At 43.9% G+C, this 27,766-nt stretch overlaps 1 protein-coding gene across 1 annotated transcript in view; it reads right to left on the bottom strand.

The window, feature by feature from the left end:
• PSMB7 (proteasome 20S subunit beta 7) overlaps positions 1 to 24,779 on the bottom strand; it is a 50,499-nt gene extending 25,720 nt beyond the window's left edge. The window contains exons 1-5 of the mRNA XM_084898410.1: positions 24,672 to 24,779; positions 24,146 to 24,239; positions 23,239 to 23,336; positions 20,653 to 20,793; positions 17,021 to 17,136 (exon numbers count right to left, since the gene is read on the bottom strand). Coding sequence (XP_084754536.1) covers positions 17,021 to 17,136; positions 20,653 to 20,793; positions 23,239 to 23,336; positions 24,146 to 24,239; positions 24,672 to 24,733 — 511 coding nt within the window. The 5' untranslated portion in view covers positions 24,734 to 24,779. The remainder of the gene's footprint in view (positions 1 to 17,020; positions 17,137 to 20,652; positions 20,794 to 23,238; positions 23,337 to 24,145; positions 24,240 to 24,671) is intronic.
• Between the last annotated feature and the right edge of the window lie 2,987 nt (positions 24,780 to 27,766).

Here is a 27,766-nt window from a genome sequence, read left to right as displayed (position 1 = left end):
GTTTTAAGGCACAGGTTAAGAACCAATCTCAGACTTGGTAGGAAAAAGCAAGCTGGTTTTTGCATGCAAATAAAGAAATCTCAGAAAAAATACTTTTAATTACAAAATGCTCCTGCAGAGCACACAACAGCATGCCATGTGGTCCAAGAATATCTCTGTGAAGTCAGGGTAACCACACCAGAGGCAGAAATAAGCATTAGAAGAGGATGGGGGAACGTTAGAGAGCAAAGGACTTGTGTGCATGCTTATTAGCATAACCAATGGACACAGACACGGGGGCTTGCCCGGGATGGGCATGGTTGTGGGAGGAGGGTCAATTGGGGGGAAAAGGAGACATGTAAAACTTAAAATAAAAATAAAAAGATATAAAATGTTGTTTACAGAGAGATGTAGCAAACTCAAGTAATATATCTTAATTTTAAATAAAACATTTGATGAATGGATGTGGTGTGGGGGGAGGAAAAGGGAAGGCGATACCTAAGAGCTAACAACTTTGTAAAAAACAAGAATCAATTATTGTAAAAGGGCAAAAGGTAAAACCACGTTTATCTTAAAGGCATTCTTCCTTAAAATTTACTAACCCTGTTTTTTCTCCTTTGCCATCCTTTCTTTGGACTGTTTCACAGTAAATATATTAGTTTTACTCTGATTTTTCCTGAGCACATCTATTTCCTTCTGCTTAGCTCCATCCACCATTTCAAGAAATGAAAAATATTTCCCTCCCAATATAATTCTTCATTTATCCAAAAATATTTTTTCCTGCTTAGGAACAACATTGCAGACAAAATTTCTATAAGTGGAAATTACATACGAAACCTAAACTCTTAGAACAAAATGTATCCAGTGTGGGGAAACGTCACATTATCAGACACTGATTTTTAAGAGCTGGAAGGTTCCCCTGGGATCAAAAATAAGTGGACTACAAATAAACTTGAAAATAAAGGTAGGTTCAATATTAAAAACCATTTCTACATCACTTGCAAATTAGCTGCTGCTCCCAGCTTTTTATAAAAGGAGGACTTTGGCGCCCCCTTTTCAGAAATATACAGAAGTGCTAGGACAACTGACTTTGTCAACAGGTTTCTAGGAAACTCTGATTGTGTGTCTGCTGTTTAAAAAACGAAAGTTAGAATTTCAAACAGGACTGCAATTGCCTAAAGTGACCAGAGAACAAGATGCAAATTTTCGCAACATTTCAAGGCAAGTAAACTTGGGGATGGAAGAAGGAGTTGGCCATTAAGAAGAAAAAAGATGGTAAACTCAATGAGACCAGTATCCTTTAATAATTTCATTCAAGTTTCCTAGGTTTGTTTCAATACCTCTTAAAACTACATATGTATAATAAGTCATCAGACAGATGCCAAACTAGTATAGCAGCCATGTGATCTACAAAACGTATAAATATTTATATCCCATTTTCTCCATAAATCATAATACTGCCCTAACACATTCTATTATCTCAACATCAACCTACCTAACCTGGCACTTTCATACCAAAACCAAGGCAAAAATCCTTGGCAGGAACGTTTACCCTGAATTTCTATTCCCAAAACAATTAGGACTATTTGCTTTCCCGTTAAGGAGTAAGTAAACAGAAAAGCCAGGGGGCAGTGTACATGGTGCAGGGGCCTCTGCTTGACACAGAGGCATGGCAGGTGAAGGACTAATATTGGCGGGAACAGGATGCTTCTCACCAGGTAGGATGAGCTCTGGGGGCAGCGGGGGTGGGGCCTGTCCTCAAAGGACTTACCGTAAGGAGAAGGCAGCCAAGGGGGAGAAAGCAGAGCCTCCTGTGAGCACCCACTGTGTGCTGACATCAGGTCATTTAGTCATCTGCACAGCCACCCACTGAAGTGATAAGGCTTCTTATTACAGAACTAGTAAGCACCGGGCAGAATTCCTCTCTCTGTTGCGAGTCCATGTCACTCTCTCATACAATAAGTTCTATATGCCACAATAGTTCAGAGCAGACACACATGACTAACCTTCCGGGACTAGGTCTCTGTCTCCCTCGATTCCCTCCTCCTCCCCACTACACACACACTTGACACTCCATCAGCACAAAACTGACAATAATTCCCTAAATTCTCATACCACCTCAAGCCTATCCCACCTTGGCACATAGTACAGTCCCTCGCCCCTTGACAGTCCACACAATTCCTAGTTACCTTCACACCCCAGCTGAGAATCACCTCTTCCCAGAAGCCTTCCCTGACCACCACCCACCCAAGGAAGTTTCCGCTCATCTCTGTAACCTGCCCATCCTCCATTCACAGCCGCATCCCCATGCCCAGCCGTTCCTGGTACACAGCAAGCACTAAAGAGGATTTGTTGAGTTGAGCTAGGCTGATTTGAGTACAACATCCAAATGGAAGAGCTGGGGAAACTCTGAGCTGGCCCTCAAGGAGTGATGACAGCAGTAAATGCCTTGATAAAGTGTAAAATAACATTTATTGCCTAATTTACCATACTGGGATGAATCTAAGACAAACTCAAATGTAAAGCAAGCTCAATTTTCAAAAAGAAAAAAAGGCTTTAAACCCACAAAACCATGTCCTATTATACATCCTAGTCTGGTCCAAATCTCTGTGATATTATAAGAGTGAAATGCTCTCCTTGGATTTCTGCATTTTATTACCAAAGCTCCCTGTCTCATCAGTTGTTTCCATGTAGCTGCTCCTTAGCAACCTCCACCAAGGCTGCCTTTTTCAGCCCACCCACAGTTACTGAGTAGCCAGTGAGGCTTCCAGAACAAAGCTCTTTAAAACAGAAAAACGAGATGCAATTCGGCGACCAGAATTTAGAGAGATGACTGTGCAAGACACTGTTTATGGCTACCTAGTTATCCACTGACTTACCTCCTGCATCCCCTGTCTTCCCTCAACTCCCCCAACTCCCCCAACTCCCCCACACCACCCACACCACCCACACCACCCACACACCCCCCCTGGGCTCAACCACTCCCAACTCCCAAAAAACCACCAAGCACCACACCTCCCAGCAGTAAAGCTGTGTGTGGAGAGAGACAGGAATAGGGAGGAGACAGCTCAGCCCTCTCATCCACAGGGCCAGGAACTGCTCTGCACCGCCTCGCATGGCTGCCCTGTCGGGTGCTCATTAAGAGAATTTGCCCTGTCCTGGCTGGGTGGCTCAGTTGTTTGGAGCATCACCCTGTACACCAAACAGCCACAGGTTTGATTCCCAGTCAAGGCACATACCTAGGTTGTGGGTTCAATCCCAAGTTAGGGCGAGTGTGGGAGGCAACCGATCATCGATGTTTCTCTCACATCGATGTTTCTCCCTCCCTCCCTCCCTCCCTCCCTCCCTCCCTCCCTCCCTCCCTCCCTCTCTCTCTCTACCTCTCTCTCTCTAAAATCAATTAAAAAAAATATATCCTCAGGTGAGGATTAAAAAAGAAAAAAAAGAGTTCCTCCTTTAACAAATGCCTCTGTGAGTCCCAGAAAGCACACTCTGCTCCCATCTCACTGTCGGGGACTGCCTCACCCACGAGCCTCAAGATGCCACTGTGGGTGCCTACACTGCTGACCTCCAGAAGATGGGGGTCATAGGCACAAATGCCACCAGCGGCCACATCTCCAGCCAATCTTTTTTAAATGAAATACCTGTTAGTAGTAACAGGACCTTGGCTTACATTTTTAAAAAGCACAAGATGTCTGAACAATGTAAAATATAAGCCCTGAAACTCACACACCAGAGCAGCACACAGGGCATTAATAACTGAAAAGAGCTCAGGGAAAGTATCACCAGTACACACCAAAAAAATGAGACAGCAGTTCACACACACACACAAAGGCAGAGACCTATACACACTCAGAAACGCCGTTCAAGATCACTACTAATCAAAGAAATAGAAACTGAAATTAAATAACCTTTTTTTTCCTTTTAGATGAGCAAAGATTAAAAAGAATAATACCCAATGCTAACAAAGATGTGGTAAAATGGGCACTATACTATACCTGTAGAAGCCAAAATGGTTAGATCTTTTCTAATGGGCAATTTAGAAGTAGCAATCAGAAAACATAAAGCTATACATACTCTCAAAACCAGCAATCCTTCTGCTAGAGATATTCTAAAGAAATTAATGGACAAGTTCCTAAATTATGTATATAATTATGTATATTAAAAAAACAACACTAGATCAGCAACAACAAAAAATAGAAAAACTGGAGGTAAAGATTCGACAATCAAAAGATGTGAAAAATAAATAATAAAATACTATGTATACATTTACTAAACGTGACAATATCTTTTGGCAATGGAGAGATGTCCATTATATATAATGAAAGGCTAATATGCAAATCAACCGAACAGCGAAACCACCAGTCGCTATGATGTGCACTGACCACCAGTGGGCAGACGCTCAATGAAGGAGCTGCCCCCTGGTGGTCAGTGTGCTCCCACAGGGGAAGCGCCTCTCAGCCAAAGCCAGGCTCACAGCTGGTTAGCGCAGCAGCAGTGGCAGGAGACACTCCCGCCTCTGGAGCAGCACTAAGGATGTCCAACTGACAGCTCCGGGAATGTGGAGGGCACAGGTCAGGCTGAGGGGGACCCCCCCACACACAAATTTCATGCACCAGGCCTCTAGTGATCTAATATTTATTTGGGGAGGGGGGTGGGGGTGACATGTTCCAAAGCAATATTAACAAATACGCTTACACAATACATATTATACAAATCTGGAAGAACATAAAATATTACCCTTATTTCTGAGTGGTCCTATTTACTTTCTGCTTACATTTTTTTTCTTTCAAAGATCATGAATTAATTGGAATTTTTTATGGTATAGGCTTAGATAAAAATGATAATTCGACATTGCGGAAGCATGGGAGGGAAAAAAAGCAAAAGGACCAAGACCTTACCAGCTGTCACAGTCTTGCTGTGTAACAGCAGCAGCATGCCGCTTATTCCTGAAATTTGTATACAGGGGTCTGACGGTCAATCCATGCATGAGTCAATAGTCCCAAGTAACAACAGTAATCAATCATCACACACAAGTAAATACACCATGTCTCTCTACTAGCGTCCTTCCTTAGGATGCTCGAAGAGGTAAAAATCATCCTGATAATGAAGTCCTGTGAGCATATCAGTGCCAAGCCAGATCGCACTTATCCAGAAGTCTGCTCCATGGCCAAAGAAATTACTAAAAGGACCACAACAAACGTAGTACACATAGTGTCGGAGAAATTTCGAAGCAGTCACATCAGTTTTGTCTGTTCTTCAGACATGGCAGGTAGCAGCAGGCCTGTTTTACGAAGCAGGGAGACTAAAGCTCGATGAGGAATTTGCCCGTATCACACAGCCAGAGATGAGCAAATCTGGGAATGTGCGCCCAGATCATCTGAATTTAAAGTGTCCAACACGTGGCCAATGTGGCTCAGGCGGCTGAGTGTTGTCCTGTGCACCAAAAGATCGCTGCTTTGATTCCAATCAGGGCGCATGCCCTGGTTGCAGGCTTGATCGTGAGATCAATGTTTTTTTTTTCTCTCTCTCCCCCTTTCCTTTCCTCTCTCTCTAAAATCAATAAAAACATTTTGGAAAAAATAAAATAAATTCAAAAAATAAAGTGTCCAATATTCCTTCCATTCCACCATGTTGCCTCTTAAAAAACAAAGTCAAAAGCTTAAAATCAAGACTAGCAAGTATACGTGAAAGCAGCTTTATTTTCTTAGCTTGCCACCCCAAAAAAGCATGCTAACTTTTCTTGGGATTTCAGCAGAACAATTACCACATCTGGATATGGTTCATTTGTGTTGTTTTGCTTAGAAATTCAAATGAGACTGGGATTTCAGTTAAATATTTTAAATGATTAAGCAGATGCCATTCACTGTTTAGTAATACCACTCAGGGTCTGTTATGAGTCTTTATTTTAAAATAGCCCATTCAAAACAAATTAAATTAAGTCTCCATTTTCTAAAACCACTGAAGGTGTTTACCAGCACTAGTAGGTAAATTTGAACTTAACTTTTCCTGAGAGAACCCAATTCAGGAAAAAATAAGAAATGTATAAAAAAAGATTTACCATCTAAGATATGCTATTACTTGTTCTATTTATTTAAAAAGACCTTCATTTGTATGGCTTTTTTTTTTAAACATGAAACATTTTTACAGAGTTCATTGAAATACTAAATCAAACGGCCATTGTAGAAACTATGTCTTCAGACATCCTGAAGAAACAATGTAAGTCTGAAATAATCTAAAGCCTGCTGCGGTAAGTCAAACTTAGGAGGTTCTGAAAGCCAGCAGGTAGAAATCTGCTTTAAGGTCTATGCTCACAGACTCTCAGACGGGGCTGGGGAAGATTTACTGAAGGCCTTTTAGGACTGGACCCTGACCTCAAGTGGTGTAAGTATTTCCCTATTTTACAAGCAAGGAAACTGAGGCTTAGCTAGTTTACAGGGAATACAGTCATTACGAAGTGGAGCCGAGAGTCAAACCTAAGTCTTGCGGTGCTTAAGTACATGCACTGAGGACAACTTCCAACTCCTTCCTTCAAACAAACCACGCCAGGTGCCCACTTGGCAGCAACTCTGGAAACACAGATGGGGCAGGAGTGACACGTCCTCACTGTTTCCCCCAGCACATCACTGAGTTCCCCCTCCCAACCCCACGAGGCTGACAAGCTACTCCAGGAAGCATCATCACGTCAAGCACAATGTGAATGCTGGCCCTGAACCTGCAGCGAAGCAGCCCTGCGCCCTAGCTCCCTCCCCACACAAAGGGGATGAAGGCAGATGCATCTTCCTCAAGGGTGGCTGGAGGCTTGGAGAGGACATGTGTGAAGCAGGACACCTGGCACATAGTAAAGGCTCAATAAAAGCTAGCTACCGTAATTATTCTAAGACAAGGTGCCCGTCCTCCAAGACCGTCTTATACAATCACTCTTAGCAAATCGCACAGTTGGCAGCTTTAATGGAAACAGAGGTCTTCAAAACCTTTTCTCTCAAAGTCATGAAGTTCTGAGGACCAGCAGGATTTCTACTGCTTTCCCACATCAATTGAACCAGATCTTTTCAGAGAGAATAAAAGGAGGGTCCACTGTAAGCACCCAGGACCTGCCTGGCACTGTGACCTACCAGGTGTAAGATACATGCAGCGATAAAAGAAACACACAACTTTCTAATCCATCAGTGTCAGCGCTCCCTGACAGAGCGCTTACTCACACTTGCTCATTGTTAGTCCACTGGCCACTCGTCCTGGGTGAAATTTGGTGCTTTCCACAGCCCATGGGCTGGGATCATTTTTCACTCCGCTCCTGTCTGCAGGGCCGGGCCGCTGGCGGCTGGTGCTTGTCTGGAGGCCAGTGCTGCCAATGTGTGAAGAGCTGATTTATGAATATAAACCAACCTCGGTGCCAGGGGACCACGCTCGGCCACTAGAGAGCACTGGAACACCGCTCATGGCTCGGAAAATTCAAACACCGGCTTGAAGTGGTTTAATTGTATGCATGCATTTCATTATAAGTCTTGGCCAAAAGCTTCCAGGCGAGGCAGGCCAAGCAATCAGACAATCTTGCATGGGTTGCTGAAATCCAGATTTGTCCTTTGTCAGCATAAACAGTTTAATTTGATGTTTTCACTCCTGAGTAAGCACTGAGTATTACATTTAAACCCCTCGTGAGGGGAAGAATGCTTCCTTTTCATCAGCAAATGTACCTCAATGTCAGAGAGTCTATCTTTTATTCCCAATAAATTAAAATATATATATATCCCATTTAATATGCTTAGAAAGAGATTTTTTAAAGTATCCAACATTTCACTCAAAATTAATTTCTCAAAAAAGGCAGTTTTTTTCCTAAACATAATGTATTCCAAAAGGAGTTAAATTTTACTCTAAGTAAATAATTTAAAATACCACCTTAACGGAACAGGGATTTTTCTTATAATTGCAAGTGCAACTTCTCATTGACCTGACAGGTTATAGACACTTATTTTTAAGAAAAGACTAACAATCGGGGCATCCAGGCCTAAAGTGTGAAAGGTTTTATTTGTATTAATGTATCTTAACGAAATGTCACAAGATACGAGGACAGAAAATTGATCTGTTTTAAACAGAGGAGCCACCTAACCCCATGTTTCGGGGGTAAGACCGAGGATGAAAATGATGCCTTTCTTAAGCAGACCCCACAGCAGGCCCTGCCGAGAAGCAGGCTCTCAGTCAGCGAGGGCTCTGCTGGCGCAGGGCACACACCTCCCCTCCCACTGCGGCCCTCAATGCGGTCTCAGAGGACAGGTCATCCTTTCCTCTGGTCTGCATTCCAAAATAACTTCCCAAAGTGCAAGTTATTCAACTTTGCAGGTCTTTACCAAGTTTTCATTTCCCTCAGAGCACTCGGGGGCAAATGACCACAGAGATTAATAATTTATAAAACACATCTAGTCTTAATCATAAGTAAAGGTTTATCTTTTCCACAGAGCTTGTGGGCAAACAATACTAAGAAATCCTACTTAGTGTAAAAAATGTGCAAAACCCTTTTACATATATTTCCTCAATTCATCTGTGGACTAAAGTCTATTATCTCCATTTTATGGGGGGGAAAATAAAGTTCAGAGAGGTGAAGGAACCTACACAAAATCACATAGCTAGTAGTAATGACAGATCCGGCTGACACAATCCCTAGTTCTAAGAACTCTGCAGTGAGAAGTCTTCCGATGCATAAAATGACTTTCCCCTTATCTATCCAACAAGAAAGTAAGAGTGTCGAGCCTTAGGTTATGAGAGTATAAAGGCACTTTTCTGTAGCAGAGCCAACTCTGAAACAAGGTCAGGTAAGGATGAACTAGTGACCTGAAGGGGGGGGTTGAAAACAAAGGACAGCATTTAACTGTTCTGAGCCGCCTGGCCATGACTTTTACTTGGTTGTAGACTAAGGACTGAACTCAAGTCAGAGCAGAAAAGACAGGAAGTGCAGCACCCCACATATTAATTCAATACCTCACCATTTTGCCTACAATTCAACATTTTTATGCAGTATCAATAACGAAGTCCACTCTCTAATTAGACTAGATTAAGAACTGGCAAGCGCTGGCTGTATTACATTCCCAGTATGTAACGTTGAATTTTAGAAGTAAATATTTTCTCATTTCCTAACAAAATGGCACCATCTATTGGCTTAGTACCACCTTTGCAGCAACCAGGAATCAAGATGCATTAAGTCAACTTTCATGAGCTTTTGGTTCCCCGTTTAATTCCTGGCATTTCATACCAGATAATTTTTAAAATATAAAATCTAGGCATTGCACATTTTAAATCTTCTGAAATGCATCTTATACTAATCAAAGCAGGAAAAGCTGCCAGAGAAATCCTAGTACACAGACCTGCACACAGAGAATGTGTTAGCACTAAAATTATCAAAACACCATGCACACAGCACCACACTGTGCTGCACAAAGATTCTGACATACGGTATTCCACTTAATCCGCACATTTTTCCGGGAGACTGTTCCCCTAACCACCATTGGGCAGAAAAAGACACCAATGCTCATACTCAAAAGCTAACATTGAACTTAGATTGGAACCCAGCTGAACGCCAAAGCCCAGTTCTTTTCACTGCCCCACACAACCTCAAAAACAAAAGAGCAACACGAGCACGGAAGAAACGTGTTCACACACAAAAATGACCCTGCAGCATCCCAACATCCCGTGATCTTCCAAGTCAAAAACCATCAGCTTGTTTTTAGAAATGAGGGGTTTGAGGTTCCGAGAGATTAGGGAACTAGCCCTAGTCAAGCAGGGCTGGGACTGAAGCCAGGGCTTCCGTCTCTTTTTCTAGGATTACAGGTGATACCTCAGCCAGTTACAGAAAGTCTGCTCTGGATGGTCACCTACTGTATGGACAAAGCTCCCGCCAGAATAGGGCTCCTTCCACTGCAGAGCCTCTGACCCAGAGAGAGCAGGGGCCGGGGCTCAGTCCTGTGCTGACCGGGACACATGCCTGCGGAAGCCCCTGCAGTCACATGGCCCATGAAGGGATTTCCAGCAACGCCAGAGCCATGAAGTCCACGTGCCCTCTGAGAAGCTGTCATGTAGGCTCTGAACTACATACAGTGCTGCAGAGTTCACACCTGATCTAAGAGTTGAAAATGTGGAAAAAATACTTGCCTTCTTCTAGTGCATTAATTTTATACAGCGCAGGAACTTTTTCAAAATCGACTCATGCGGAGATATCAAAATGTTTGCACAAAGGTTGTCCTTCAGTGTAAAAATAGAGAGAAAATGGCAGCCTGAATTCCCTGCCATTGTTCTTAAGTTCCAGCTTAGTTTCTGACACTCATTTTTGCCCCCAAGGTGAGACGGCAGTGTGTTTACTACTCTGTCCTGCACCTTTTTAATCGTTAGGGGGCTCTGTAAATTGGGACTTGAGCGGTACATTCCAGTAATTAGGAAACTGCATAGCCAGTTTATCTGGAGATCGAATGTTACCTGAACGGTCTGACAGTGACCCAAGTCATCCCTGATGGTGCATACCAATGTTTATTCCTTAGGTTAGAATTCCTGAATTGTCCAAGGGCCTCATTTCCAGGAATGTCGTGCTTGAAATTTTATTCATGTTAATTCTCTATGTGAATAAGTGGGCAAAAACAAACATTTCATATACTTTGCCAATGCTGCTCAAGAAACACCACCAAACTAATAGCAAAAGTTCATCCCCAGGCTTCTCCTGACACCACTCAGTCTGCCTAATAAAGGAAAGCTGGCGAGTTAAAAGAATAAGCTAATTAATCTGAGAATTACAAGACCCCACATTTTGTCTATAAAAATATAGAACCATAATCCTTTTCCCTTAGTGGAAAGAAAAGTCAAAGAATCTTGCCTGGCTTTCAACAATCACACTGATCGATCATCTGAGTCTCTTGAAAGCTGTTGTCTTAAAAAAGAAATAATTAAATAAAACTTAAGGGACCCTGTTTTGTGAGAATGAACCAAATCACATTTGCTCTGGACTACATGCCACACACCACTCACAGCAATAACACACAGCCAAGGGGAACAGTCACAGCGAATGTGGGCCCCTCCCACATCACGCACCTCCCAGCCATGTGACCTCAGCATACCTTTGTGAGCCTCAACTTCCTCATTTGTAAGACAGGGATGACAGCACCCACCTCCATCTTGCAAAGATTAAGTCAGTAAAGCGTCTCCCAACACTGCCGGCGCAGCAGCTGGAAAGCTGCTGGATGTGGGACGCTCTCATGGTCATCATCACGTCCCTAAAAGGTTTAGGACAGAAGCTGTCCACGGGCCACCCCACACGGAGTTTGATAGATGCTTCTCCTCAGTGGACCCTCGGGAAGGCGAGTCCTCAGAGAGGAGCCGGGACTCTGCTCAAGGAGCTGTGCCAGCATGTTCAAGATGCGCGCGGCGAGACAGGTGTCTTCTAGTCGGTGTAAATTAAGAGTAGCCTTCAGGCGCCTGGCTAGTCGCCAACACAGGCCCATAAGTAGACAAAATTTGGACACCCTTGTCTTATGGGTAAGTTGTAACTTCCAGCTCTTACTGTCAAATCACTCAGAAAAAAGATTAATTACAAAGATATTTTCATTTCTTATAATTTAAAAAAAAACTTGTAATTTAAAGCTTGAGAATTTGCATGAAATATTCATTTTCTCACTTAAGCTACATTTAGGAAAGCCTCAGTCCACAGTGAATGTCAGTGCTCCCTGGGAACCATTCAGTGAGGAGGCCCTCTATTTTACCTACAGTTTGAGGTTCAGTTTGTAGCTCACCCAGAATTAGTAACATGAATTAAAGAAAAGTCCACCGAATTTTGGCAATTCTGGGAATTTCTCCCAAAATCCAGCTCCCTGGCCCCGCAGAGGGAAAAAAGGAACAAACATAACAACAGAAGACGGCCTTCGTTCGGAGGAAAGGCAGCCCCGCACAGCGACCACCGCGGGCAGAGATGTGTCCACAGCGCTCAGACGTGAACAATGGCCAAAAGAAACTCCGAGAGACAAAGACAAAGCCGGGCAGGACGAGAACTGTATTTTCTTTTACAATCTCTGGGAAAGGCTCCTATCCCAATGAACTCAGATTAGAAAAAAATAAAAATAAAAGTCATGTTGTCTTGGGGTGGTAGAATTGTGTATAATTTTTTTAATTCTCCTTTGACTCTATAAAACTGTTTCAGTAAATACTGTGTTTAATGTGCAGGATGGAAAATCTGCACAAAGAGTGGTCGAAAGCATGCAAAACAAACGTCCTTTGGGACTTTGCATAAATATTTTCAGTATTTAGAAGCAAGGCTTAATAGCTTAATGAAGTAACACCTGTATGACGACCGAATCAAAGCATCTGTGTTGTACGGGGCTTGCCTGAGCTGGAAACAAGGGCTCAAATCCCAGCTTTGCCACTTACAGGCAGAGCAATAAGGGGCAAGCTACGAAATCGCTCCTTTAAGTTTCAGGTTTCTCATCAACAGAATGGCAATGACAGCATCCCTTCCCTAGAATTTTAACTGAAAATAATGTAACAGCGACACTCCCTAAGTGCTTTCAATGTGAACTAACACTGAGCTTTAAAAAGAAAAGAAAAGAAAGGAACATATCACACATGCAATGCTCTGCACTATCCTGGAGCCACACAAATGGAACAGAGTCTAAACCAGCTCTGCCAGCAGTGCTGCAAACCTCCAGCTCACACACACTGACCAGCAGCTGAGGTTTCTAGCGCTGTTTCAGGCATTCTTGGTATGAGTGAGCTAGAGCAGCGTTTTTCAACCGCTGTTCCGCGGCATGTTGCCTGGTGTGCCGTAGGTGCAGACAAGACAAGAATTTTATAATTTTTCACTATTTTGTTTACTTAATATTTCATAATAAAGTAATTATAAAATACTTTCTTTGTGTTTATTTGACTCCTATTCAAGAGAATTACTTTATATATAGTCAATATAGGCACAGAGTTAAATTTTTTAACATTTTCTAATGGTGGTGTGCCTCGTGATTTTTTTCATGAAACAAGTGTGCCTTTGCCCAAAAAAGGTTGAAAAACACTGAGCTAGAGGACCAGAAAATTAAGCATCAACTACTCATAGAGTCACACAGGAGTCTGCGACTCTGGGAGTAAAATACAATTCTACTCTCAAATTTTCACAGGGGCAGGAGGGACAATGGCTAGGGGCTAGTAGAGAATGGCCGGGCCAGGTTGGAATCCTGGAATCCTGTTTCACACAAATGCCCTGAGGGGAACACAGTAACTCAGCCCGGGGCAGTCCACAGAATGGCTTTTTTTTTTTTTTTTTTTTTTGCTAGGAGGAGGAGCAGGAAGGCCTGGGCAGGTCTCTGAAGGCAGCAGCACTGCAGCAGTACTGTGAGCCCTGCTCAGGGAGGCTAGGGGAACTACTGAACAGTGTTGGGGGGGTAGAGGGGGGCCCAGGGTGAAAGAGTTACTCCAACACTGAAGTCAGATGCCAGGAAGGGACGGCACTGAGGAACACAGGAGAGGAGAGATGACGGAGACCAAGAATCAAGCCACAAGGTTGGCTCGTTTCTGGGCGATCTCTGTAACGACAGTGGCCATCTCTACTGCCACTGGACCGTCCACACCCTCAACATTTCTGGCCAGATGTACTCTCCCTCCCTGCCCCCAGACTATGCATAACAATCTCCTCCCTATAGCTGTCACACTGCTCTCTCTAACTAGCAACTCTTCCCCCATCATTCCTGCTTGAAAACGTTATGTAGGAATCTCCAGGGCAAAATCAAGACAATTCATTGTGTATCATCGGGGCCCTCCCAGCCTAGCTTCCCAGCCTCCCCTCTGCTCCCCTGAACATCATGTCTTTGCTTCTGCTGCACCCCTGCACGGAACACTCCTCCACCCCATGCCCCTGCCTCACCCATCAGCAAACTCTGGCCTCCCGGTCCGTGACCACACCAGCCCCTCGTGCACCGCGGGCCTGGAAAGTCCGCCCGTTGGGGGCAGAGGGTGGGGCAGCAAACTCCTGGCTAATTCCCACTTGTCATCTAGGTCCCGGCTGGTGTGACTTCTCCCAGTCTTTCCCCTATCAGACTGCGTGGCTGTCAGAGAAAGGCATTATCTCATTCTCTTGGGAGGAGGAGAAATTACTGCAATCTTTTAGCAGGGCAATTTGGTAATAGCTCTCAAAAGGTAAAACATATATATGGCCATCTGTCAGTTTTGGGGCTGTCCAGAAGCTGTACTTCCCTCCCACATCTGGGGAACCCCCCCTGTATGAGGAGATAACGAGCTTCACCCATCAGAAGCACCCTCTCTCCTTCACAAAGAGCTCGGGTGGTGAGCAAGATGGCAGAAGGCTGGGTTCCTGAGGCAGCGGGCAGCAAGGTGAGCAGCGAGCCAGGGAGATAATGCACATCTGAATAAAGCAATTCAAAACAATTCTACACTTACTGTATCTTCAGTTTAAAATAATTACATGGTATCCAGGGGTAAATCATTCTCACAAAACACCACAAACGCAACAGCTACTGTATAAAAACCTTTTAAGAGGCTAGATAACACAATGGAATAAATAGCAAAGTCTCAAGCTGGCAATTTCCAAACTATTCAAGGCAGCAGTGCTCCTAGTTCTGCAGAGCCAAATGGAAAAGACTGAAAATGTAACAGGTAAAAAACAGCAGGAATAACACCAGGTACACAGAACCTGTTCAAATTTCTAGACCTACACAATTTTTTAATATGTTTTCACTGATGTTTTTAGAGAGGGAAACAAGCATCATGAAACACTGATCGGCTGCCTCCTGCACACTCCCTCGTGGGGATCAAAACTGCAACCCAGGCCACACCCTGACAGGGAATAAAACCAGTGACCTCTCAGTGCTTAGCCAACTGAACCACACCGGCCAGGGCTAGACTTACACTATCTGACTCAGAAATCTTTATGTATAAAAGGCTAATATGCTAAGTGTATGACCGTCTGACCAGTCACTATGGCACACACTGACCACCTGGGGACAGTCGCTCAGTGCAGGAGTTGCTGAGCTGCAGTGACTTGGCAGCAGTGGTTCTCAAGTGATGCATCCAGAACCCAGAGAGGAGAGAGCCGATTCCTCGCAGGGCCATGCAATTCCACCCCGGCCATGGGTTATGTTGTTGCTGTTGCTGGGGCAGTGTCCACCCCGAACCTGGTTTACTGCACACTGTGCTTGTGTCCACACCCTATACAACAGCAACTTTGCAGAGTGCCCTCTCGCACTCCGGGAGCCCTCGGGGGATGTAGGAGAGCCAGTTTTGGCCCGATCCCCACAGGCCAGGCCGAGGGACCCCACTCACTCCGCAGATGCCTTTCTTTTTTTTCTTCTTTTTTTTTAAATATATTTTATTGATTTTTTACAGAGAGGAAGAGAGAGATAGAGAGCTAGAAACGTTGATGAGAGAGAAACATCGACCAGCTGCCTCTTGCACATCCCCTACCGGGGATGTGCCCGCAACCAATGTATTGTACATGCCCTTGACCGGAATCGAACCTGGGACCTTTCAGTCCGCAGGCCGACGCTCTACCTCTGAGCCAAACCGGCTTCGGCCGCAGATGCCTTTCAAGCCACGGCGCCACCCCTTGTGCAGCCGGCCGGGGAGGTTCCACAGGGGGTTGGCTCCAGGGCGTGTCCATCTTGCCCACCGCCAGCCACCTTCCAATTAATTTCCTTTCAATGTGCACAAATCCGTGAACAGGGTCACTATTTTAACATAAAATTTAGAACTTACCCCAATTCTTAGTGATAATTTCATCACTCTTTTCTTTTTGGTCATTAAAAATTACTCTTACCCTGGCTAGGTGGCTCGGTTGGGTGGAGCGTTATCCTGTACAGATACCTAGGTTACAGGTTCAATTTCTGGTTGGGGCACAGAGGGGAGGTGACTCTCTCTCTCCTTCTCTTTCTCTTCCCCTCTCTCTCTCCCCGTGTCTCTCTCTCCCGCCCCCCTCTCAATAAAAAACATATCCACAGGTAAGGATTAAAACAAGAGTATATAACCCGACCTGGTTTGACTACGTAGAGTGTCAGCCCTCGGACTAAAGGGTCCGAGTTCGATTCCAGCCAATGGCACGTACCTTGGCTGCAGACTCAATCCCCAGCCCCCCTGTATGGGAGGCAACCAATCAATGTGAGTCTCACATTGATGTTTCCCCCTCTGTCTCTCCCTCTGTCTTCTAAAAATCAATGGAAAGAATATCCTCGGGTGAGGATTAACAGAACAACAAAAAAAGTTTTAATGAATAAAGAACATATACATATTCTTATCTAGCACTTACAGCTAAAATACAAATGTAAAAAGCTGATCTAAAAAGAGTAACTACTATTTATAGACCAAGTACGAGAATTATATGTTGTTTATAATGTTATTTATATATTATTTATAACCTGGTCGTGTGTAGAGGCATTATTTCACAGTGAGGAAATTGAGATTCAAAGGAATTAAATGATCCCTCAAAGATTAAGTGGCAAAGAGGAACTCTACTTAAGAAAATAAATGAATCTGCATGTACCAGTGATGCTTCCACAGCGAGGCCTCCACTCTCGCTTTCCCTCTGCCCAGAAGGCTCTTCCACTCAAACCCACCTTTTCATAAGATTTATCTTTACCTTCCTATTTAACACTATAGTCTGCCTTCCATCCCAACACTCCCTAGTCCCCCTACCTGCACTTATTTTTTAATTTTTTGTCTTAAGATAATTATAAATTCACATGCAATTGTAAGAACTAATACATGGAGTTATCATATGCCCTTGACCCAGTTTCCCCCAAATGTAAATAAAATCTTGCATAACAGTAATATATCACCTACACTGCTTTTTTCGTCTAACAGTTGTTATTGTCTGTCCACTAAAATATAAACTCCCTGCAAGCAAGAATCTTTTATCAAAATTTTGTTCACTGTTCCATCCCAAGCTCATAGCCAACCTGTAGAAAGAACTCAATAAATATTTGTATAATGAGTCACTTTATTGCACTGTCTTCTCTAACAGGAAATAGGCCAGGTTCTTTAAGAGGATTCTAGAACATCAGAGAAACACTACACTCACCCATGGTGACATAAGGCAGCTTATCAGTTGATCCATGAGGATAGATGCTGTAGAGGTGAGGTCCAGTAATATCTACGCCGCCCAAAACTAGGGCTGCACCAATGTAGCCTTGATACCTGGTGATCAGAGTATGCGTTAAAAAAAAAAAATGAGACACTGTACCTTAACCAAAAATATATAAGAAGTCAAAACAAAAAGCATTTCTTACACTGCCACTATTTCATTAAGTGGTTACAGCTTTGATGGAAACAAAATAGGGAATGAGATGAATTTTATGGGGATCTAACTGTGTACCAGGCCCTATACTAGGCACCGTCCTAAGCCTCGCTGCTCACCTTAAATCCTGTCCTAGCTGGTTAACTCAGCGGAAAGAGCATCAGCATGCAGACTGAAGGGCCTCGGATTCAATTCTGGTGAAGCACACATGCCTGGATTGTGGGCTCAATCCCCAGTGTGGGGCATGCAGGAGGCAGCGATTAATGATTCTCTCTTTATCACTTATGTTTCTATCTCTTTCTGCCTCTTCCTTCCTCTCTGAAGTCAATTAAAAAAAAAAAGAATATAATAATAAAGTCAAATCCTATACTTTTTTCCTTATATAACTGACTCATTTTATGTAACTCAACAAAAATGTCAGAAAATATAAAGGACCATAATTATTCTGGTTTAAATTTTTAAATGTTCCTCTAAAACTTTTATAAAATTTAGCTTTTACAAGGTATGTTAAACTAAAAACAATAGAACCCTGAAAAGAGAAAATTTAGAATTCCTAAAACATTCTAAAGAGATCAACAGAAACATATGCTAGATTTCGCTAAATGTTATAAATGGCATTGCAAGGTATCTTGAAATAGTCTATTTACTGCAATTCTCTAAGTTTCAAATTTGTTTTAAATGTAATGCACTATACAGACCACCAGAGGGAGCTTTGTATTTAAAATCTAATCAAAATCACAAATGTCTTCAGAAAATTTTTTTTCTTTCTTAAAATCCAGAAGACAGGTTTTTTTTGTTTGTTTTGTCTTGTTTTTGAGTGTTTTTTTTTTTGGGGGGGGGTGCTGATTTAACAGAGGGGGGGAAGAACGGGGGGAGGGGAAGAACAGAGGGAGAGAGGAAGGAGGAATGAGAGAAACATCAACCAGGGATCAAACCTGAAACCTAGGTATGTGCCCTGACCAGAGAATTGAGCCAGTATCCTTTCGGTGCACGGTACGATCCTCCAACCAACTGAGCCCACCTGGCCAGGGCTCATCAGGAATTTTGACCACGGATGTGCTTTAACAAGTTCTTGTACTATACTGGGAGAATTTGATAGGTGATAAATCTCCAGGGTTATGATTATTATGTACATAAATAAGTAGAAATCACTGACATAGGCCTTACACAGCCAGAGCAGAAACTGGGTGGATATGACTAGACTTCCTGCCCATATGACTTGTAAGCCCTGGTCCCCCACCAGTGAAATGGGAACTATACTACTATTGCTGCAGGGTTACATCAGCCACATCGCCACTTCCTGAGAGTCCCGGGGCCATGCCAGATGAAGGCCTGCAACTGTACAGGAAGGAAGGGCCAGGCGGAAACAGATGTAAGTGAGCCAGGCAAGGACTGTCAGACCAGACACAGGATCCCACTTCTCAAGGCAATATCTGACACAGTTCCAGAAGATTACTGCCATCTGTTACCCCACACTTTTTGAATTTCTTTCCAAGGAAGCCAGAAATCCTGATTTTTCATTCAAATCTCGTGTTGCAGACTCAATCCCCACATGGGGCCTGCAGGAGGCAGCCAATCAATGATGTTTCTTTCCTCATCAATATTTCCCTCTTTCCCTCTCTCTCTTTCTCTCTCAAATCAATAAAAATGTATTTTTTTTAGAAAGGTATCATAGCTGAAACCAGTTTGGCTCAGTGGTAGAGCGTCAGTCTGCGGACTGAAAGGTCCCAGGTTCGATTCCGGTCAAGGGCATGTACCTTGGTTGCGGGCACAACCCCGGTAGGGGGTGTGCAAGAGGCAGCTGGTCGATGTTTCTCTCTCATCAACGTTTCTAGCTCTCTATCTCTCTCCCTTCCTCTCTGTAAAATATCAATAAAATATATTTAAAAAAAAAAAAAAAAAAAAAAAGGTATCATAATGAACACATTCCACAAAGGAAAGAGGAGAGAATTTGTGAAAGATAAAGCAGATCCCAAAAGAAGCCAGTATTCCAACCCAATACTAAATATCCAGGCTATTTCCACTATAGTACACTGCCTCTCTTCACGAGAAGTAAATCAGAAAATGGACTTAAGAGTATAAAACTGTGAGACCTAAACAGACATGAAGTGATGATGTGACTAAGGAAGAAAAAAACAAAACTACTAAGAGGAACTGTATGTGGGCGTCAGCAGGCAGTGAAGTCAGGAAAGTGACTGCACCTCCTTAAGTCTCAATTGGTTCACATATAAAGCCCAGACCTCAGGATTAAAGGGATAAAATGAGATCAGGCATAAAGCACTAGCACAGGACCCGCCACAAAGAGGTAAATATCGGTTAATATCAATGTCACAGTTTTCATTTTATTGTGCGTGCCCCTTGAAAGGAGGAGGAAAAAACAATCACTTGTGTTTGTGTAACTGTGCACAAGACAGCTCCTCAGAGCTTCCTTCCAACTCTTTCTTCCTATGAACAAAGAGGTTTTTTACCCGGTAATATCCCTATGTCTGAGGAAACGACTCAACTGGTCACACGTCATTTATGAAAAAAACAGACCCCATCAATTCAAGCCCATTATTAAAAGCCTTATAAACATTTTTTTTTAAATATATTTTATTGATTTTTCACAGAGAGGAAGAGAGAGGGATAGAGAGTTAGAAACATCGATGAGAGAGAATCATCGATCAGCTGCCTCTTGCAACCAAGAGGATGTGCCCGCAACCAAGGTACATGCCCTTGACCTTTCAGTCCGCAGGCCGATGCTCTATCCACTGAGCCACACCGGTCCCGGCATTATTATTAAAAGCCTTATAAAGTTAAAAAGACACTTTAGCCCTATTAGCGTGGCTCAGTAGTTGAGTGTTGACCTATGAGCCAGGAGGTCACTGTTCAATTCCCAGCCAAGGCACATGCCTGGGTTGCGAGCTCAATCCCTAATGTAGGGCATGGAAGAGGCAGCCAATCAATGATTGTCTCTCATCATTGATGTTTCTCTCTCTCCCTCCCTCTTCCTTCCTCTCTGAAATAAAATTTTAAAAAATAGCCGGGACCGGTTTGGCTCAATGGATAGAGCGTCGGCTTGGGGACTGAAAGGTCCCGGGTTCGATTCCGGTCAAGGGCATGTACCTTGGCTGCGGGCATATCCCCAGTGGGGGGTGTGCAAGAGGCAGCTGATCGATGACTCTCTCTCATCGATGTTTCTGACTCTCTATCTCTCTCCCTTCCTCTCTGTACAAAATCAATAAAATATATTAAAAAAAAAAAAAAAAAAAAAAATTAAAAAATAAAATAAAATAAAATGGCTTTTTAGTAACAGTTGAGTTCTAAAATAAAATATGTATTTCTGAATGGTTTTCCTCTAGCTTCCAGGTTTCCCTTCCTGCAAATCTAAGACATGAGAAAAAGATGTTGTAGAAATTCTCATCCCGGAACCTTACCTGAAAAGCATCTGCTTCAGCATCCGATTGGCCGTCACAACTCTGGGGAGGCGGCCAGTGGAAAGCGAGTGGAGCTCCAAGTTGGAAGAAATGAGCTGGGTTGTCATATCTGTGTCTGCAGCTGTCCCAGCACCGCAACAACTAAAAAGCACAATGAAAACAGCTCAACTCAATTACCAGAGGGTTCAATCAGGCGTTTCTTCAAAAACATCCACGAAGTTCAGGTACATACAGAGATGTTTCTGAGTATGTCTGTACTGTAACTGCTCTGTCTAACCAAACTTAAATAAACATTAAACTGGCAATATGCAACTACCTATATGCAAATATATTTCCACAACTAAAAACCAAAATGAGAAATAGCTGAAATCAATTGCCACAGGGCTCAATTCGAAGTTCAAGTACACAGAGTATATCTGCATTGTAACTTCTGTTTAACCAAACTTAAATAAACATAATCTTGGCAATATGCATCTAACTATATGCAAGTATATTTCCTGTGCACAAATGAAACATTTTAAATCATTAGTTCCTTGGCTCCTCAAAGAGTATATATAATCCTACAATATATGCAGGCTAGTGCTCGCTTCGGCAGCACATATACTAAAATTGGAACAATATATGCAGGTTGTACAAGAGAGCAAGACATGTTAAAAGTCTTGCAATTTAACATTTACCAAGTATTTACTACCAGGTATCAGTCATCACACTAAGTGCTGGGAATAAAGAAAATATGACAAAATCCTAGCACTTGACTTCAAAATTGAGTGGAGAGGACACAGGTAAACAAAGATTTACCTTGTATAATACAATACAGTAGCACAGGTACAAAATGTTAAGGAAACTGAAGGAAAGAGCAATGAATTCTGATCTTTGATAAGAGGTTTCATATGAGCTGAATTTGGAAGAATAAAATAAAAACACTGTATAAGCAGAGAGAAGGAGAGGGCATTTCTAAGCAAAGGGGCTAGTATAAGCAAAGGTGAAACAGCTTGGAGACAAGGGGAATGAAGACACGAGGGAGCCGAAACCGGTTTGGCTCAGGGAATAAGAGCGTCGGCCTGCGGACTGGGGGGTCCCGGGTTCGATTCTGGTCAATGGCATGTACAATGGTTGCGGGCACATCCCCGGTGGGGGGTGTGCAGGAGGCAGCTGGTCGATGTTTCTCTCTCATCGATGTTTCTAGCTCTCTATCCCTCTCCCTTCCTCTCTGTAAGAAATCAATAAAATATATTTTTAAAAAGACATGAGGGAAATAGGGACCATCCAGGTGTAAGAAGAGCAGTGGGTATGGCAACTAAAATGGCTGAAAAGGCAATAATATTTTTGAGATTGTGCAAGGCCTTAAATAGCTTTGATTTTATCCTGAAAAAGCAGTGTCAACCTGTAAAAAGTCTCTCTAAAAGTTTTAAAAAAGGAACATAATTTTAAATTTGTGTTTTACAAAACCCGATATGACAAGAGGAATAAACAACAGAGATGGAGAAAAAAACAGAGGCAAAGAAACCATTTTAAGTGACAACTGCAATAGTCCAACTGAGGAAAAAAAAAAAAAAAAATGTGCACTAAGACCTTGGCAGAGGGAAGAACAGGAGGGAACAGATTCAAGGGACACAGAAGGCACACCAGGTACCAACTGAATCAAAGCCTAAAGCAAAGACGCACTTAAGTGCCAGGTGGATAAAAATGCCATTTAAGGAAGACAGAAAGAAAATACAGATTGGCCAAAACCGGTTTGGCTCAGTGGATAGAGCGTCGGTCTGCGGACTGAAGGGTCCTAGGTTCGATTCTGGTCAGAAGCACATACATTGGTTTCAGGTACATCCCTGGTGTGGGGTGTGCAGGAGGCAGCTGATCTATGTCTCTCTCATCGATATTTCTGGCTCTCTATCCCTCGCCCTTCCTCTCTATAAAAAAATCAATAAAATATAAATAAAAAATAAAGCCGAAACCAGTTTGGCTCAGTGGTAGAGCGTAGATCTGCGGACTGAAAGGTCCCGGGTTCAATTCCGGTCAAGGGCATGTACCTTGGTTGCGGGCACATCCCCAGTGGGGGGGGTGCAGGAGGCAGCTGGTCGATGTTTCTCTCTCATCGACGTTTCTAGCTCTCTATCTCTCTCCCTTTCTCTCTGTAAAAAAATCAATAAAATATATTTTTTAAAAAAATTTAAAAAAAAAAAAAAAAATATGCCGAAACCGGTTTGGCTCAGTGGATAGAGCTGCGGCCTGCGGACTGAAAGGTCCCAGGTTCGATTCCGGTCAAGGGCATGTACCTTGGTTGCGGGCACATCCCCAGTAGGGGGTGTGCAAGAGGCAGCTGATCGATGATTCTCTCTCATCGATGTTTCTAACCCTATCCCTCTCTCTTCCTCTCTGTAAAAAATCAATAAAATATATTTAAAAAAAAAAAAAAAAAAAAAAAAAATTTTAAAAAAATAAAGAAAGAAAGAAAGAAAGAAAGAAAGAAAGAAAGAAAGAAAGAAAATACAGATTGAATCACAGGTTTTAGGGAGAAACACAGTAAATTCCATTTTAGCCCTGAAATGTTTAAAATTATAAAAGCTACTAAAACGAATCAGTACTTACTAAATGTTAGGGGATATGAAGTGTATCTTTGAACAGTTCTTGTCAGCAACAACCATCCCTTCAGTCGCCCTTGTATCTGCTCCAAGTACTATGCCATCCTGTTTTTTTAAAACATATATTTATAAACAATCTCACATATATAAGCCATAGCTCTCTACTCTAGTTTGGGGAAAACAATGTTGGTTATCATCTGCTCTCCCAACCAGCTATACCCCCCCAAAAAAAAACCTCCTGCCAAAAATACTGTGCTATACTTACTATACTTACAGAATTCAAGATATGGCTTTTTAACGAATGTTACTGGTTAAACCCTTAGTAGGTGGTAGGAATTATCATCCCTGTTTTCAAATGAGGCTCAGAGATTTAATGAATTCCCTTACAAACCAAAGCTAATACGGGGAAAGTCTGGATTAAGACAGAGACATCCTTTAAAATAGCCACCTGCCTATTTATTTTTAAAAGGTCTCACCTTTTACCCTTAATAGCAATAACCAGTGACCCTTTCAGCAATTTACGGCAGGAGTTGTTACGTTCAACTGGTTGACGGGGAAAGCGCGGCTCTAAGCAGAAAAATGAGCTGTCCCAATTTGGAAGCAGCACAGAAGTTAAATGGTCACACAGACGCCTGTCTGACCCCAAAACTGGTGTTCTCCCACTTACATCACCCACCCTTCTAAAGTAGTAACTTAAGACTGGAAAGTAAATGGGCCTCCGAGCAAAAACTCTGCAAAGTGAGAAAAGAATATAAACTGTCGACAGCACACAAAACCTAACACAGTCAGTCCCTCCGGAAGGGCCGGTCCCTGGTGTGCTCTGTAGCATGTGCCCTCCCCTCCAGAGCCCAAGGGCGTCCCGGGGGCTGCCTCGTGTGCAGCTGCTGCTGGTCTCGTCGCCGGTCCCGGCTTACCCTGTAGACCACCCCCGCGATGGTCGTGCCTGTTTTCCGGGCCGTTGGAAGCTTGTACCCTTTCTTTGCAAAATCGGCTTCCAAGACGGCATTTCTAGGAGCAAAGGAGAGAAAAAACACATTGACCACACTGCGCCGCACTGGCAGAAAGAGGGCCTACTCGGGAACTGGGGGGGGGAAAGAACCTACTATTCACGATCACGCCCATCTGACCACTCAAACCTCCTCCCCAAAATCAGGACTGTTGTCCCGTTGTTTCAGCAAAGAGAGCCTCGGAGGGGGGCGACACCTCGCCTAAGGAGACGGAGAAGGAGGGTATCCAAGCGCTAGGGGAAGGGGGAGCGCAGACCCGGCCCCAGTAGAAACCCACGCCCAGGCCCCGATTCCCCTGAGTCACACGGCCGCGGGCGGCGGGCCGCGCCGCTCGCCCTCCCTGTGGGCTTCCCGGTCCCGGCCGTGGCCCAGCGCCCATCCCGGCACCGCACTCCCAATCCCACCCTCAACCCGGCGCCAGGCATGGTCGCACCTGCGGCAGTTATCAAACGAGAAACCTCCAACCGGTGGCTGGCACACTGACACAGCCGCCATCTTTCCGAGAGACTACTTCCGGGCCGGGGGCGGGAGCAAACGAAAAGGAGCCGAGTACTTCCGGCGCCGCGGGCTGCGGGGCGGGGCGAACTCCACGCTGGAGCGATTGGTCTTAGAGTTGTGAGATCCTAGAGGAGCCCGAAGGTGTTTGGAGTGTACCACCCCCAGTGGCCTGGAGGAGAAACTGACGCTCGGAGCGGGGGGGGGGGGGGGGGGGGGGGGGGAAGGACTTGTCCCAAAGCGGGAGCACCAGAGACCAGGCTTATGCCAGCCAGACTGGAGATGTTAATTCGGCTCCTTGGGGCTTCGGAGACAGACACAGCCGCACCATCTTCTTGCATTGTGCAAGTTCTCTCAATTCTGAATGCTTCCTCTGCTGTCAAATGGAGAAAATAGCTACCTCACAAGGCTACTGCGAATTGAACAAGAACACTAAATCTGTGCAAATCAAAACCACAGTTCAATACCACTGCACACCCACTAGGATGTTGTAATTAAAAAAAGACATATAATAACAAGTATTGGTGAGGATATGGAGAAATTAGATCCCTCATACATGGCTGGTAAGATATAAAATGGTGCAAGTGCTCCAGAAAACAACTTGGCAGTGCCTCAAAAAGTTAAACAGGGGCCCAGATGCCTCTATTATGTATGTAACCAAGAGAATTCAAAAAGATGTGCACAAAAACTTGCACACAGATATTCATAGCAACATTATCCATAATGTAGATAACCCAGATGTTCATCAACTGATGAATGGATAAACAAAATGTAGTGCACAGCCATACTGCAGAATATTATTTGACCATAAAAAAGGAATGAAGCTTTGATAAGTACTACACAGCGGGGATGTACCTTGAAAGCATTGTGCTAAGTGAAAGAAGCCAGACACAAAAAGCCACATATAGCATGGTTCCATTTCTATTAAATGTCCTTACAAGACAAATCCATACAGCCAGGAAGTAGGTTAGTGGTAGCTGGGAGTTGGAGGCAGGGGCAGGAGGAGTGACTGTTAAATGAGTACACAGTCTCTTTTGGGGATGATGAAAATGTCCTAGAATTACATAGAGTCATCGTTACACAACCTAGTGAATATACTGAAAAACAATGAACAGCACATTTTAAAAAAGTGAACTTTAATGTAAATTTCACTTCAAGTTTTAAAAGGCTGCTGTGAGGATTGAAAATTATATACGGGAAGCATCCACCTGAACACATAGCAGTTTCTAAATAGCCATTATTGTTAATACATTTATTTCGTCCTGCCAACAACCCTAAGAAGTAACAATGTAATTCAACTCATTTTACTGTTGGAAATTAAGGTCCATAAAGTGAAGTAACTTGCTCAAATTTGCTTAGCAAGTAAATGACAGCCTCAACAACTGTGGGATGAATTAATTTATTCACTTGGCAGATATTTGTGTCAGACATGTTTCTACGAATGAATGAATGAATGAATGGCATCTCAATCACCTAGAACTAGTATCGGTCACAACTTTGTGTTCAAGAAATATTTGTCAAAGGTTAAATTCCCTTTCATTACTTCTCTGGGTCTTTTGTGTGAAATTAAGAAAATTAAACCTCACCTACCTGCCTCCACAGAAAGCTACTGATGAAATGTTTGAGTATCTTCTGTGCCACCAACTCTCTACGTTGGTAAATGTAAAAAGCAAAAAGAGTCCTAACCAGTTTGGCTCAATGGATGGAGCATCAGCCTGTGGACTCAAGGGTCCAAGGTTTGATTCTGGTTAAGGATATGTATCTTGGTTGTGGGCACATTCCAATGTGGGGTGTGCAGGACGCGGCTGATCGATATTTCTCTCTCATCCATGTTTCTATATCTCTCCCTTCATCTCTGTAGAAAATCAATAAAAAATATATATATATTTTAAAAGTAAAAAGAGTTAGACTCACTCTGAAGAAGTCCGTTCCTGCTGAGAGAGACTCAACTCCATAAGACCTATCAGGGCAGTTCGGGAAGAAGGAAGCCCCCAGTGTGCTAAGGACCTGTGGAGGGGACATGGGGTGGGGCTGGGTTCTGCAGAAACTAGAGGTTCAGAAAGACAGAGTGCATACTCATGGGGTAAGAAGGCAGGAGGGACAGACACAGCAGTGGCTTGGGATATGGAATAAACAAAGCCCTGAGCACGGGTAGTTTTCAGGAACCTCCAGGAACCGGTGATGAATCTGATGCAGCTATAGGGGAGGGAAGCAGCTGGTAAGTGGTAGAGTCAAGATTCAAACCACATCCCTCCAGCCCCCGACCAGACACAGCACCCCTTTCCCGACCCCCTGATATTTCTGGCCCAGCTGGAACCCAAGACCCCTGTGTCCTGCCATGAAGCTGGAGGGGTCAGGGAAGGACGTGGAAATGGCCTGTGACCTCAATGTCTCTTCTTACATGATTCTCTTTGTTAAGGTTTTCACACCCTCACTGAGCTGAGGAGGTGGCATTGCTGGCCTGTCTATGGCCTCTGGAGGTGGCCCAACAGAGGCAGCCAGAGCCCAGCAGAGGGGGACAGAGAGCCTCCAGGCAACCAGAGCCTGGACCTTGAGAGGCAGAGCCCAAGGCCAAGCAAACCCCAGTCCGTCTGGGGCAGGGCCTTGGTACCTCCGAGTTCCAGATCTCAGGGACTCCTGCTTTAGCCTCTCTGTCCAACATGACTGCTGCCCCCAGGGACTGCGGTCCAGCCAGAAGTCCTCCCCAAGGCCCGGATACAGTCCCATCAATCCCTGGCAGTACCATCAAAGCCAATGACCAGTAAAGACACCATTTCTGCTCTGGAATTGGCTGTGTGACCTCAGGGGAGCCATCGGGCGCCCTGAGACTCCGTTCCTAACCATACAGTAACAACCCACATTGCCTAAGAGCGCCCGTGTCCTGAGCTCTGTCCTAACCACTTTGTATACAGGATCTCATGACCACCGTCCCAGGCATCTAGGAAGTGGTGCCAGACATTAGGAAGACAGGTGATCAAGGGACAGACTCAGTGCTTGCCCTCAGGGAGCCAGCAGTCCCTCAGGACCATGCAT

This window comes from Pipistrellus hanaki, assembly GCF_964339955.1.
Source record: "Pipistrellus hanaki genome assembly, chromosome: 11".
NCBI lineage: Eukaryota > Metazoa > Chordata > Mammalia > Chiroptera > Vespertilionidae > Pipistrellus > Pipistrellus hanaki.
The sequence above is the reverse complement of the archived record's forward strand: the minus strand, read 5'-3'. Positions and strand labels throughout refer to the sequence as shown.